This window comes from Triplophysa rosa, linkage group LG13, assembly GCF_024868665.1.
Source record: "Triplophysa rosa linkage group LG13, Trosa_1v2, whole genome shotgun sequence".
In the NCBI taxonomy this organism is placed as follows: Eukaryota; Metazoa; Chordata; class Actinopteri; order Cypriniformes; family Nemacheilidae; genus Triplophysa; species Triplophysa rosa.
Window position 1 is genome coordinate 13,851,187 of NC_079902.1, and position 15,424 is coordinate 13,866,610.

Sequence of the window (15,424 nt, forward strand, 5' to 3'; positions counted from 1 at the left end):
CTTCACTTTGCCTTACTCCTTCAGATTAATTAAATGTTAATATGCACTTTAGAGCCCTCTAGGGGTCTTGTGTATGAACTTACACACCAAAAAAAGGTCCTACTGTAAATCATGAGGTGTGCCTTGTCACAATATAAATTACAACCATTAGAAACCATTACAACAAATCTAAAATATTTAATGGTTGTAGTGGGAATAGGTGAGATGTCCCGTTATGTCAGGTGCAAACAGCATTAAATCCTACTGGAATAAGTCCAAAAGCAAACCACATAAAGGAAAGTGTAATGGTTTTATGGGTAAAAGAACTAATTGTCCATAATGGTATTTGTAATGGAAAACAAGAAGAGAAAATAGTTTGTATTGTATTTTTTTCAGCAGGGAATCACAGATGCATGTGAAAGATTAAATAACTTTCTGCAAAAAGACTCAAGTACTGTTTCTAGGCCACACTCATGTCCTAAATTATCTGGCCAATTACTTTGTTCATTTGTTCTATCTGAGCTGTACAGAGTGAGATCCGCCTCCACAGCAATTTGACTAATTACTGTGGAAGTGTCTCTGCCTTTGTGTAGCCAGACAGGCCAGCGTTGAGGTGTGCTTATAAAAATCCCCCCTCATACTGTATGTTTTAATCCTCAAAGCATTCCACTCAATGCAACATATCAATACTTGACTTATAATGTTATGCAAGCAATAAGCAACATACAGACCTCAATTGATCCTAGAGGGAGGGACAATTCAGGATGGTGTAGCGATAAATAATTTTTCAATAAGGTAAAACATCTTGAAAACTATGTGTCGACTTACTTACAAAAGCAGTGGTTTCAAACTCATTTTGAGCAGCTGGCAGTATCTTGGAGAAGTCATTCCAGTTTAAGTGTGACATTACTCGGCGTGTTTCCTTGGCCACCCACACGTCTTTGCCTCTTCATGATTCCCTTGATTGCTGTCTCACACACTGTTTCAAACAGCAAGTTTCAACCCCGCTGTTCAACTGTCCTCCCGCCCCGCAGATCACTTCACTCTATAACCTATATCACATAGACGCTGCCTAATGCAACCTGAACACACACTGTGGTGAGATGTGGGGGAGGGGTGGCGAGCTCTTCTCTGCCGTTTGCACAACCTACATATCACACACACATACAGAAAAAAATAACTGGAGCTGTTTTTTTGTATGCTTAATTTTATAGTTTCATTTCCTTTCATCCACGCATGAGTGAAGTGAGATTGTGAGGGGTAAATTTATTTTAGGCTGAGAGTGACGATGAGGTTGCTTTCAAACACACAGATTGTCACACTGGCCTACTCTGTATGTGATAGAGCGTGCATTTGCATTAACTCATGTTTTGATATTTTAAAGGGCTACCATCTTCAAATGGAGGCATGACAGAATTTGTTAAGGCAGGAGTGGGAAGAATGATGTGTGGAGGATGAGAACTCATTTAGTTCCTGATTCTCCCTCTCTACACATCTTATTTTTCGTTTTAGCCTCTAAAACTGTAATGCCATGCGTAATGTTTTCCTTAAATACAAAGTTGTACAGGCAAACGCTATGTGAAACAGCTACAGGCTCTATCATGCTATTTCAAGTGATCGAGTAAACAACAATCCACGCTGTAGAAAATGGCCATTAAAACTGAAGCAGTCTCCTTACTCACCGCATAACCTCTCCACTCATACATGCAGATTCACAATAGAAGAATGAGGAAGTAACATCTTGACAACCCACTTTATAAACTGCTATAAGCAGGAAACAAAGAACCTAGTGAAAATTTTCAAGAGAGAGAAAGTGGTATCTTTAACAAAAAAGAAAACATTTCATGAGTAAACAATTGGTTCACAATTATAAGTTTAACTTTAGAAGTTTGAGATTAAGTCAGTCCAGTACAGCATCCATACACAGCATATAAACTATATATTCCCTGATTTTAAAAGCACATATAGAAGAACACGTTTCCGCTCAAAGATTTTTTCCATGCTGTTTGCTTATCTCCAGTTACTAGTATGATTAGAAGTTATTGCTTTAATGATTTGTAGTGAATAAAAGCCTTCCCCTTCTGGTTTGAGGTTATCCTCACCTTTTACTGGATAAACACAATGTCATCTTTTCATCATAAAATATTTAATTTTCCATTTATCACTTGAGTGAGCTCACTTCGTTACATTTGCAATTTAACTCTGAAAGACCCTTCAGCTTGATATATTGTTATAGCAGCTCATGCAGTATGGAGCATGGGACGAGGGGAATGAAACTGGGACATGGTGGTTAGGGAACTTTAAGACATTAAAAGAATGTTGCATGTTGTCTGTGCCAAAGAAATGTGAGGAACATGTTTGATATAACTGCTAACAGCTTTGTTAGATTCACCTGAGTGTTATAGCGTTTTGACAGAGACTTCATGTTGATGTAGATTCGACTCTTTTTGTTTTAAATGGAGGAAAGAAAATCAAAGGTATGGAAGTTTGGAATGGGTTGAGGGATTACATGAGATAGGGAAGAGAATTTATTTTGGTGAACTATAAATGCATTAAAGTCAACAAAAAAAGATTTTAATAATTTTTTATCTCCATCAGATCCAATGAATTTCTTTCATTTGGTTTGCGGAGGTGAGAGGGATCTGTCCATGGTGCTGAAGGCGGGAAATCAGTAGAGGTACACCAGACACGTAGCATTGAATGTTTGCAACAGCTGTACGTTATATTAACAAATATTACAGTGATGCCAATCTCAGATAAAATATATATTTAGCCTATATGAATGACTTTATTTATGATAACCTGTTCTCACTGAGCCATGTGCGTGAATGGGCAGAGTTGCTGTTCGTTAGCGAGGGTATCAAAACTCGTCTGAGGGAAGCGGAGGGGAGAGAGAGAGAGAGAGAGAGAGAGGGAGAGAGAGAGAGAGAGAGAGAGAGAGAGAGAGAGAGAGAGAGAGAGAGAGAGAGAGAGAGAGAGAGAGAGAGAGAGAGGCGACAAATCTGCATTATTTCATTCCTACAGAACTGGGACTGAGGCACGGAGTCCGCGATAGAGCACCACCTGCACAAGAGAGTCGCACTCATTTTCCAGGAACGCCTTCAATATGTTACGGATGTGAGAGAACACTGTGTAAACGAGAACGTTTTCTTTTATACAGTGGATGAAGATACGGTGTCGTGGAGATGCAACAGTTTAAGATTTCATCGATTTGTCTAATTTCCCTTTTATGTGGGTTGACTATCGGAGCGTCTCCCAGTGTCCAAATTGGTATGTTTTGTTGTAATTTTTCCAAAATAATATTTTTACGAGTCTGTAAATGTGCCTTTCCGATTGGTTAATCATTTTTTAAGCTTTGAACGTTTCAGCTAAGTTATGAATTACGAATTGATACTTCTGTGAGAATGACCAAATCACGCAAGTCTGTAGAAATGTACTGAAAACAAAAATGTCGTTTTAATGTTTTATCTGGTTATTTTGTCTCGTGAAGGGGGATTGTTTCCGAGGGGAGCCGATCAGGAGTACAGCGCTTTTCGGATAGGAATGTTTCAGTTCGGAACGGCTGAATTTAGACTGACGCCTCACATCGACAATCTGGAAGTAGCTAACAGTTTCGCTGTAACTAACTGCTGTGAGTTACTCTTCTTTTTTTAACGTGACTGTATGATTTGTGTGTTGTCTAATACGTTTTAATGACAATTTGATTGAATAGTTATACATGCTAAAGTTTCAGTTGTGGCAGAAAATTGTGTACGTCTCCATGAGGATATAAAGCTGAGAACGAGCTCTCATCATCAGAAGCTGCTTAATGTCACAGAAAGCATGGATAGGCTGCACCAGCGTCCATTCATTTGAATAAACGATCCTCTTAACACATTCAGAGGGCTTAAAGTAGACAAGTCAATATCCCAGTATTCAAAACTATTGCACATTAGTTCTGTAAATAGATTGTTGTCTATGATCATCATGAGACTAGACTACAGTATAATCATCTCAGTTGTTTGTCATCTACATACATTTGCTGTTTTTTTCTGTGGCTAGCCTGTTGAACTAGAGGCAGTTTTTAAGCAAAACAACCTCTCTTCTTGACCGTCATGGCATTAGATCTCATCATACTTTATGCTATGATCATAAACAAATGAAGCCGTTATTAAGTGGATCACTTCTCCTCAAGGATTTCATTTACAATTCAGTGAGCTGTTGCCAAGCAATATTTTGGCGAGGAAACTCCTTTCAAACGGCTCATTTTTTTCTTTTCACTTTTTCAAAAGACTGAATAATTTCTCAATCAAATGCAAACCTTCAACATGAGAACATTCTAAACCGTTTCTATTTTTAATATCGTACTTTGTATGATATATAATTTGAATTGCAATGTACTACTGTAAAGAGTACAGAGAGTTTAGCGTTTCTTTCACAATTGTCTCTTTTAATGCAATGCACCTCATGGGCTTTCCCTCTCAGAATATAGATCAAGCATTGTGTTTTATAACTAGGTTAGGTTTTACCTTGTGTTCTATAATCTTGGATCTTATTTTATTCCTCAGGATGAGTGTTGTGTGTTAACAATAGCTCTTTCAGGCATCGTTTCTTTTATTTTTCATAGATGAAAACCCCTAGATGGCACTATGCATTTACAGGCACTACTTTTTTATACGTTTCTGTCTTTGCTATTCAGTTTAGTTCATCCCTTTAAAAGCAGCTGGGGAGATGTGGCCACCGGTTATATTAAATCAGATCACAGTATGCTTTCTGGACACACATTCTTTGTATTCTGTACAACATTCTTGATGTGTTTTACTTCCCAATACAATATAAGGCATTTGAAAAAAGCAGTGGGCTTTATGTTCAACAATGCAGGATGGGTTGGAATAAGGGATTTGGACTTTGATAATGGAACATTTCATAGAACTTGCTGAAAAATGATTACATGTGACCTTATGTTGTTTGTGTTTAGGTCGCACATGAATCAGACCAATCTTGAAAATTTAAGAACAGGATATTGTAGCTCTGGCTCAGTATTAAATGGGTTTTATAATAACGCACACCTTATGGCACTTTGTTTTGAGAAGTAAATAATGACACTCACTCCTCTTTGAGATAGATGCTATAGACTGTACATTGGGCAGGATTGGTATTGGAATGAGACTTATCACTTATTGTCTGGTGTAATGGATACGATCATATAAGAGTATGTACAGTTAATTTATACAAATTCTTCCCCTAACATGAACTATTGTAATTTATAGATACAAGAAATTATATATTTCACACAAGTAAAAATAAAGGATATCATGTAACATAGTGTATAAACAAACACTAACAAGAACAAGCTATAAAGTGAAAAATGTTACGTCATACAATTCCATAAATTATGAAATGGAACATAAAATATTTCTGTTTCTAATTTAAACTAAAAATGTCTATGACCTTTTTAAAAAAAGAATTGAGAAATGGGCTTCTTGTATTTGTATGCATGTTACATGCACACGTACAAGTAAAAAAAGTGCTCCTCTATCTAGATATAAGGTCTTTTATCTATCTGGAAGACATATCTGGAGCATGTCATTAAAACATTCAAATAACCTTGATATATCAGTAGCCATACTGTACATACGGTGAGGAGCCTAACAACCCATCCCTCTTCCACTCATGTAAATGAATGTGAAGTCTATTAACAATGGGAAATAAATGATGTCATTATAATCCTGATCAATAGCTATGTGTGCTTCTTGTCACCACATACATGGCCGTTCAGCTGTCGGCCACTAACTGGGTGATTCGATCCCTTTTCAATTAAAAAGACTTGTTGTTTTTCCTACCTGACACAGCAGGGTTCTCGAAGTTGGGGGGGGGGGGGTGCTCACTCTGATCCAGCTGTAATACATCAGACTGAGAAAAGGATTTAGAGTCGTACTGCTGAGAAGCAGCACAGAAGAGAAAAAGAGCAACAGAGACTGTGGATGAGACAAAAACGATTATCTGGGATTGAAACAAATTTCAAATATGTAAACTAGGAAAGAAAGAGTAACATTAGGATAAATATTGCAAATTAAAAGATGTTGAGTTGGTGAACGCGTCTTCAGTATAGTTGTTACAGAGAATTGTAGTGCAGTACCAACAGTACACGCTTTTATCCCCCCACCCGCCACAGCGATGACCCCCATCTGTTAAAAGGCCCTTTTTTCCCCTGGCTGCAGCAACATAGCAGAAATGGCCTGCATAAATTATCTGACAGTTCGATTTCCACTTTCCCGAGTCTTCTCATAGAGAGAGCAGTAATTGTGTGCCAACCAATAAGAGCTTTAAAGGCTGACCATTTTTGAGCCGCCTTAGACAGCGCAGCTTTCATATTCCCACGTAAGTCCAGTACATCATCTCATCATGACAAATGGGTGTGCGTCAGCACTAGTTAACATCTCAACATGGCCTCCTTTCTAGTCTGTGCTCGGTTCTGCTGTTGTATGATTTTTGTTGTGTTTTTTATGTTTGTTTTTTATTTAGTAGACTGCATGTATGACAGACTCTTTGAAATAAGTACATGCCACTAAACAACAAGCATCGTCAGTAATTGTCCAACTGGACCTGGTCTCTTTTTTCACATAATAAAATATTTTCAACAAAGGAATGTTTTGTCCACCGCATCCCCAAAATGAACTGTATATTTTTATGGACACTGGTTCTGGAAACATGGATTTCCAGCTATCAGTGTTGCATTAGCATCTCTCACAGCCTAGGTTCTAGACTGTTCCATAGTTTCCATAGTGATGAGATCGCCCCTTATGGCAAGAAAGAGTTTTATAACACCCTGTGGTTAATCTATCTGTTCCTGAGCTTGCACACTCCGCACTGAGAACTCCCTCAGAATGGACACGCGCGTGCGTGTGTGTGTGTGTGTATGTGTGCTCGTGTGGGCGGAATATGATTTGTCCTGCCGGAGTGTGAAATCAGCTTCAACACACACACACACACACACACACACACACACACACACACACACACACACACGAGAGAGACACACTCTATTCGACGGTCACCATGGAGATGCTGGGTTCCTTTAAAGGGTTGCATTTACATAATGAAAATTGCATTTATTATTGTTGCCCTGCTGCAATCCATATAAACTGTTCATTACTGGAATTAAGCGTGACGAATCATAATGATTTCTCACTGTCAGTGGTTACAATGTGCATGTTTGAAGTGTCTGAAAGTCTGCTAGCTGTGCTGGTAATCTGGCAGACTGCGTTATAATAACTCTGTTTTTAGCTTTCACATTGTTAAACTAAACAAACAATAATACGGGAAATTCACAGTAAAGGTGGATGCAATATGATGGGAATAAAAACATCCAACAAACACTCAACGTTACAATAAGGTATTTAATTAAAAAAGGTAGTATAATACTAATAACTATGTATTGAGGCTTGAATTAGCAACTTTTAGTTACACTATAAAAAATGATCTTCATACTCCGACATATAATGTATTTCTTTCATTTCTTTAATTGTTCTTTACAGAGATAGTTTACCCCAAAGGAAATTTCTGTCATCATAGTAGTTGTGAGACTATAATTTTCAACTGTGTAAGTGTCACGAACTGGCAGAAAGAACCCAATAGCAGGCAGGCGTGAAGGGGTTAACAAGGGTATTTATTATATAAAAAACACAAAACAAAACACCCTCGATGGGGGAAAAAAAAAACTAAGAATCTGTATAAAACAAACAAGACTTCCCACGTGGGGGCAAAAGGAAAAACAAGAACAGCAAAACCCTAACTAAAAAACACGACACAACATCTTAAATAAAACAAGGCAGGATAAAACTAAAGCAAAAACACAAAACTCACAGTTCTCAAACAAGGCATGGAACAGGAACACGGGCGACAACACGAACAGGAACACGGGCGACAACACGAGCATGAACACATACACAACGCAAACACAACGTAATACAAGAGCACAAGACAAAGAAACAAGAGGGTATATATAGGGAAGACAAACGAGGGATAACGAGCAAGGGCAGGTGTAGAACATAAGACACAAGAGGGAGACAATACAGGAAAACGAGAGGGGCGGGGCCAATGACAGGACACTGGAGAGAACGCATATTATTGTCAAAAGGACAATAATACGTTTCTCTCCACACATAACCAAAGACTTTGCCATGGCTCTGCTACAGGACCAAGAAAAACATGACTAAGGAAGCAGAGCCATGACAGTAAGTGGCCGATCACACAGAACGCGTTTTTCATGTTTGAAAATGCTGCTTTTTTGGTTGACTTTTGAAAAGAGCAGCACGCATTTTGTTGCTGGGCAACAACTGAAACAGCTGTACTGTCATGCTGCGTCCCAATTCGCCTACTTATACTATGCCCTTAAAGTATGTACTGTTTTTGTTATGTAAAAGTATATACATTTTAGTGCGTAGCAAAACTGTATGCACTCACTGGGACATACTAACGCTAAACATTGATTGGACAATGGAAAAAAAAGGCGCATGACGTAAAGCGCTTTTCTGCTCAGGGTTGATTTTTTTCAACTTCAGGCACTCAGATTGCTTCAACAAAACCACTAGTCGCGGCAGGCGTCAAAAACGTGTTCTGTCTGATCGACCCCTCAATCTCCATCAACTTTTTAAAGAAAAAAGCAAATTTGTCAAAATGGTAGAAAAAAGTCATACAGGTTAAAAACCACATTAGGGTGTATGATGATCCGTTAGACTACGATCACACAGAACGCGCTTTTCATGTTCGAAAACGCGAGCCGCGCTGCGCTGCTCTTTTGATTGACTCTTTGAAAAGAGAAGAACTTTAAAAAGGTACAAGTAGAGGGCGTTTGCTCGGACCTTTCTCGGTTAACCCGTGTCAGCCAGCACAAGTTTCTCCACTCATTCGATTGGACAATGGAAAAAAGCACACATGACGTGAAGCGCTTTTCTGCTCAGAGTTGAGTTTTTTTCAACTTCGGGCGCTCAGAGCGCTCCGCCTAAAACGCGAGGCGCTGCAGGCGGCAGAAACGCGAGGCGCCCGGCGCGCATAAGCAGCGCGCAAAACGCTCCCTGCCAACTGAAAACAATTCAAAAGAGGCGCGTCTCACAGCAAAAGGCGCGTTCTGTCTGATCAGGCCCTAAAGCACCTTAAGTTTTTCCCTTAAGTATGACACTTAAGGGGTGATTTTCCTTTACCAAAGACAATAGGAGAATAACTTAAGTAAAACTTAAGGTATACGTAAGGACTCACTTAAGGGAAAATTACACTTAAGGTGCTTTATGCAACCGGCCGATCTTTAAGTTCCCTCTGACACCACTTGCCTGGCTGTTGCTATGGCAATGACACGTCAATAATGAGCAAACATCAAGTCTCATGCGTTCATTATATTGGACTCCAACTCTGAGCTACAAAACCTTATGAGATGCCCTGACACGAGTGCACTTTTCATCCTTTCAAACCTGCTCTGTTTTGTTTTGTTCATTTTTGTGCCTGAATACACTGACTGTCCCCTAGCATCAGCACAATTAAAATCCTGCCTAATGAAAGGAAGGGAACTTTTAAAAATGTGATTTTAAAATGCATATAACTGCATATGCATATATGAAATTAACTTGTATTGTGCATTTTTGTAAAGACAAAAATGAATACTCCCTCCATCAGCCATCATCAGTCCACACAAAATTTAGAGCACTATTAAACAGTAAAAAATAATAATGTAAAAACATAATGCAAAGATGGTAATTTGTAGAAAATAATCATCCCATTTACATCATTTGGTTTGTTTAGATACCGAAAATGACTCTCCAGTTGTATGATTTTTGGACTTTTCATGGTGTTGTGATTTTTGGCCCATGTGTTTTTTTAAATCAGGTTTTGTAGGTCAGGCCTCGTAGGTCAGGTCTTTGCCTGTTTAACTCCCTTCTGTCTGTTTTGTTTGTGTCTATCCGGTCCTCTGTAAACACGAGCATGGCAGTTGACTGAGGCTCTCTGTCTTTCTATGGGGCAGCTGCAGGAAGAGACTGTGAGAACCACATCTATCCCACAATGCTCCTCTTAACAGAGCGGCAGGAACCTGCTTTTTACACACATAGACACATACAGACCTAAATACAAATAGGATCAGACCAAAACAACTATGGCCTGTCAATCACATCTACAGCTCAATATACTGTCAAAAGCAATTTAGTGCCAACATCACAATTGTATTTGCAAAACAGCATACAGATTTTAGAATTTACTATGTAGAACACAGGAAAGGAGGAGAAGAAACAACAAAAGAAATAATCGTGCTAAAAAAATCTATTTTTAATTACATTTACTGCGCACTCTCTGTCAATATAAACAAACGAGTGATAAGATAAGTAAACAAACACTAATGACTATAACGACATATAGTTTTCTATTCTGTGCAGCTTACATGTCTGAAATAGCAGATGGTCATAGATGAGTGACGCAACATAAAAGCTGGGAAATGCTGTTCATTGATTATAATATATATAGTATATAAAGTTCATGTGTCAAATGTTATTGCTTAGCCAGCTTACGTGTCCATCAAGGAACAGGGTTTGAAAGCAGGGGACTTGATCAAGTCCAGAAATGGAAGTCTTATAGAACAGACTGTGTCAGACACAAGAAAATAAGGCCAACTAATGAGGACAGCTAAATATACCTTGGCGTTTCTCTGTCTCCCTCTCTCTCTCGCTCTCTGAAGGTTATCTGGTTTTCATTACATGAGGACATATTGAATATAAGCACTAGAGTCAGGTCTAGTGGGTGAGTATTTGCCAATACAAAGCTTTAAATGAGGGGATGGGACATCGTGATCTCATGTCATGGACAAGACATACTTCCTTCTATATTTGGGACTTGAAAATTCAAGACCTAACTAGTAAAATAGTCAATATTGCCGTATGTTTTTTTTATAAGTAAGTAGTTTATACATATTGTTTTAAATATAACTTATTTAAATATAATTAAATAAATACAGTATATTGTTCATATACAGTATATACAGCTAAGAGACTCTAGTTTTGTTTTTAATCAACATTTCTAATGTATTGTGGCAAGTTCAGTCCAGTGTCTGTTTAATTTAAACAGAAACAAACCTCAGAAATGACAAAGTCACCCAACAGCAATGTGAAAGACTGCAAAGATGCAATTTAGGCTTATTCTATTCCATCATATTGCTTCTGTCCTGATTTTTAGTCAAAAAATAATGTAATTATTATTATTCACCCTTTATGTTTGTCACTGGGTTTTACAAATATCTAAACAATAAAAAGTATTAAAAAGTGCTTGTCAACTTTGGCAACACAGTTTTGAATCATTTAATTAATTTCCTGAAAAACACTGAATTTGGACATACAAGGTTTCGGAAGAACAGCGATGATATATTCATTTTTCAACTGATCCAAAAATACATGTAAAACATTTGTTTTTTACACATGAACATGAACTTGTTTTCATTGATGTATCCAAGATCTGCCAACATTAACAACGTTATTCTGACCAGTTTGAATTTCTGCAAATAAATACAAATAAAAAAACAATGTTTTCACTTTGAATTTGGGAGAAATGTTGTCACTAGCTCACAGAATGAAACAAAAATGATAATTTTACTTAAAACGTAGAAATAGTAAAAAACAAAAAAAATATTTTAAAGTGGTTTCTTAATTTTTCCTCATCTGTCCATACACAAATTTGGTATATAGTTGAACCAAAAAAGAAAATTCTGTTATTATTTACTATACCTCCTGCTGTTCCAGACCTGTGTTATTTTCTTTCATCCATTTGAATAAGTAATCAACATCAGAATTTCAATATTCGGGTGATCTATCACTTTAAGAGAGGATGCACTTAAACATTTACTTTTATACACTGAAAAAGGAGATTATGTATAGTCTATAGCCTATAAAATAGATCAGTCTTTTGTGAAAGTTCCATGAAATGAAAAAGTCATAATGACTAGAAATTAAATAAATAAGTCGAGCTCCGAGGCATTAGCTATTAACAACATGAAGTAATTTACCCACACACTCCACTTGTTACGGTTGTTACTGTATGCTAATGACTCTGTGCCAATGGAAAGCAGTCATATGTGACCATGTCATTAATGGCTTCTCGAGTCTCTCCGTACATGCTGGCAGTCTTGCTCTTGATTAAAATACTTTAATAAGACGTGCATTTGCTGTTCTTCCATACTTGGCTGATTGGTCCTGCATTCAAAACTTTTAAACGCAATTTCAAGTATGTGTTTATTTGCTGTTATATAACACATATTGAGACAAAGAGACTATCAAACATAATGTTTTGCCTCAACATATAGAAAAAAGAGGTAGAAAGACATTTGAAAAGATTTAATAATAAGGTACTGACTTGGACCTTAAATAGAGGCTGCAGATTTTTTGAGGTTGACTGCAAACAGTAATTGGCTACAGTCCCCTTATTTTTATACGGTAATAGCTTGTGGCAAGGCAATTCTTTATCTAACCTACAACTTTTTTTCTTATCTTTTTTCTTCAAATACAGCTGGTAATATGAAGAGAATAAAAACGGTTGGAATTCAAGATTATGTTGATTACTACATTATAAAATCACCAATTATTTCTGATTAAAATTAATGTATCCAGAGAGTACATGAAAAAACTAAAAGCATGTCTTGTGGGTAAAAATAGCATTGTATTTTGAGATATTTAAAGGAAAAGTTCACCCAAAAATAAAAAAATCTGTCTTTATTTACTCACCCTCAAGTTGTTCCAAATCTGTACAAATGTCTTTGTTCTGATGAACATAGAAAAAGATATTTGGAAGAATGCTTGTAACCAAACAGTTCTTGGCCACTATTGACTTCCATAGTAGGAAAAGTTGCTTCATGAATTTCTTTCTTCTGTTAAAAACAAAAGAACATATTTTGAAGAATGTAGGAAAGCAAACAGTTCTGGGGCACTTTTGACTACCATTTTAATTTTTCCTACTATGTCAATGGTGGCAGGACATGTTTGGTTACAAGCATTCTTCCAAATACTGTATCTTTATCTAACAACTCAAGGGTGAGTAAATGAAGACAGCAGTTTTATTTTTGGGTGAACTGTTCCTTTAAGAAAGAACAGTTTGCAGTCTTGGTTGTATCAGCAGTGGCCAATCAATTGGTAGTTGGCACATTTTGATTCATCATCCATTCACCAGATGACCTGACCTGACCTCAGATGAACTGACCTCTTCTTGCCCTTTATTTACTAAATCAATAGAAAGGTGGAAACTAGTTGGAGATAAGAACATTTTAACAGTCATAAGGGGTTAAGAACTACTTATCTTGGACCAGTCTGTTTACTGATTAGGTAGGTAATAGGTAGGTAATAGGTGATAGGTAACATACTCATTAAGACCAGCTGCGTGCTTATGATCTATGACAGAGAATGGATGGACACAGTGGTGTAGCTCTCACACACCATGGAGAGGCTTTCAGCATACATGGCATACATGGGCCACTGTCTGGGGAAATAGTGACAGTTCAAGTTGGGGGTGGCAATGAAAATAGAGCTGTTGTAGGTAGTGGAGGAGATGGGGGGAGGGAACATGTAGGACAAAATTCCAATGGCTTACAGCCAGATGGTCGTTGTTATAGAGGTGGCCCATTTATGTTGAGTATCATCTCAGAAACATAAGGACAAACTGTTGCAATCCATTGTCGTGGTGTCATGTACACTGTAAAAAACGATTCTGTGTCGTAGTAGATTTCATGAAATTAATTGAGTAAACTTTACTTAATACAATTGTGTTCTTGTTTTTTTAACCAACATTTAAGTTAAAATTATATAAATATCTCGTAATTCTAAATGCACAAATTATTGAGTGAATTCCACTTAATTTTATCATGTTCAACCCACTTAAACTTGTATAAAGGATCTTTACTTAATTATTTTGTGGTGGGACTACATTAATTCTTTAAGTTAATTTCCCTAACTGAGCAGTGCATTTAGAGTTCCCAGCATGCGGCAGCATTAGGAGAGTCATTTTTGTGAAAAAGTGCTATTTTATGTGCTTTACAATAAAATAAAAGACTTGATAGTGTTTATTGTTCAGTTGTCTTTAAGATTTAGAAGAGATTCTGTTCGTGGTTACCATCGTTCAGAAGAGTGCTGTTTGTGCTTAGGTCATGGGAGAGCTCTGATGTGTGTTTTTTCACTCATTGAGCAGTAATGCTGCTAATGCCAGTACTGAGACAACTGTCAGCTTACTTGTACATCATATACAGTATGTTGTAAACAATAAATGTTAAACTGAAGTTAAACAAGATCAAGAAGTTAACTCCAATGCTCAAATTAGTACTTCTTGATTTTTTAAAGTTTATCACGTGACATGTGCTTAAATAATTAAGGTAATTTTACTTGATTTATTCATGGAATATTGCGTTAAAAATATGCTTTAAAGAACTTAAAAATATTTTGTGTAATACTGTTACCTTAATTTTTTTAAGTAAATATCCGTCGCATTTTTTACAGTGTAGCTATGGTAACAGAAGGTTTATAAAAATTGTATTGTATAACAGATCGTCTTTTGTTAAGGGTCAATAGAAGCATCTGCTAGAACCAACTGCATTAATTTATTCTTTTTGAAATAACTTTGCAGATGAAACATAAATACAAACTGTTGTCATGTTTAAATATATAGTGGTTCGGTTATTTATTTAGCCAATTTATGCCTTGAAGATGAATTTTCTTTTCTGTCAATTTTTAGTTGAAATAGGACCAGTAAGATTGTGTTCTGTAACATTTTCATGACACAACACCTGCTACTTTTGATCAGATTCTAACCGATTCTCTTCTCTTTCTCAGTCTGTTCTCAGTTCTCAAGGGGAGTCTATGCTATTTTTGGATTTTATGACAAGAAGTCAGTGAACACAATAACATCGTTCTGCGGGACACTTCACGTTTCCTTCATCACACCCAGTTTTCCTCTGGATGGAAATCAGCAGTTTATCATTCAGATGCGGCCGGACATTAAAGGACCTCTGCTGAGTCTAATTGAATACTACAAATGGGACAAGTTCGCCTATCTTTATGACAGCGACAGAGGTAAGGCACTGTGTTGCATATCTCTTTTGGAGCAAAGTGTTTCTCTAGCATCTGAAAATAAACAGGAAATGTCTTGAGAGTTTATGTGTATTTAGGGTGATGCGAAAGGGACTGGTTGAGCATGATTGAATGTAGGGCCGACACTAGAATTCATGGCACCCAGGAAAAAAATATATTAGTGGGCTCCTAGGGCCAATGAGTAGGGCCTGAAATGCTATCAGTTGTCTCTCTCCGATGATGATCCTGGCTGAATTTTGGAAAGATAACACCTTAAGGATGTTTTCCAAAGAGTATAAACTGTCATGAGTAATATCAACAATATAAAGCAGATTTAGCTGGAGTGGGCAGGGTGCTTTGGACTACAGTGTTATTAAAGCTTCATT

The 15,424-nt window shown here is 37.1% G+C and overlaps 1 protein-coding gene across 4 annotated transcripts in view; it reads left to right on the forward strand.

Annotated features, from left to right (window-relative positions):
* The first annotated feature begins 2,984 nt into the window (after positions 1 to 2,984).
* gria2b (glutamate receptor, ionotropic, AMPA 2b) overlaps positions 2,985 to 15,424 on the forward strand; it is a 33,483-nt gene continuing 21,043 nt past the window's right edge. For 2 of the 4 annotated variants that reach the window (XM_057349233.1, XM_057349234.1), the window contains exons 1-3: positions 2,987 to 3,249; positions 3,470 to 3,610; positions 14,802 to 15,041. In XM_057349233.1, coding sequence (XP_057205216.1) covers positions 3,165 to 3,249; positions 3,470 to 3,610; positions 14,802 to 15,041 — 466 coding nt within the window. In that variant the 5' untranslated portion in view covers positions 2,987 to 3,164. Of the gene's footprint in view, positions 3,250 to 3,469; positions 3,611 to 14,801; positions 15,042 to 15,424 lie in introns of all 4 variants that reach the window. The other 2 variants (XM_057349235.1, XM_057349236.1) reach the window with 2 other exon arrangements.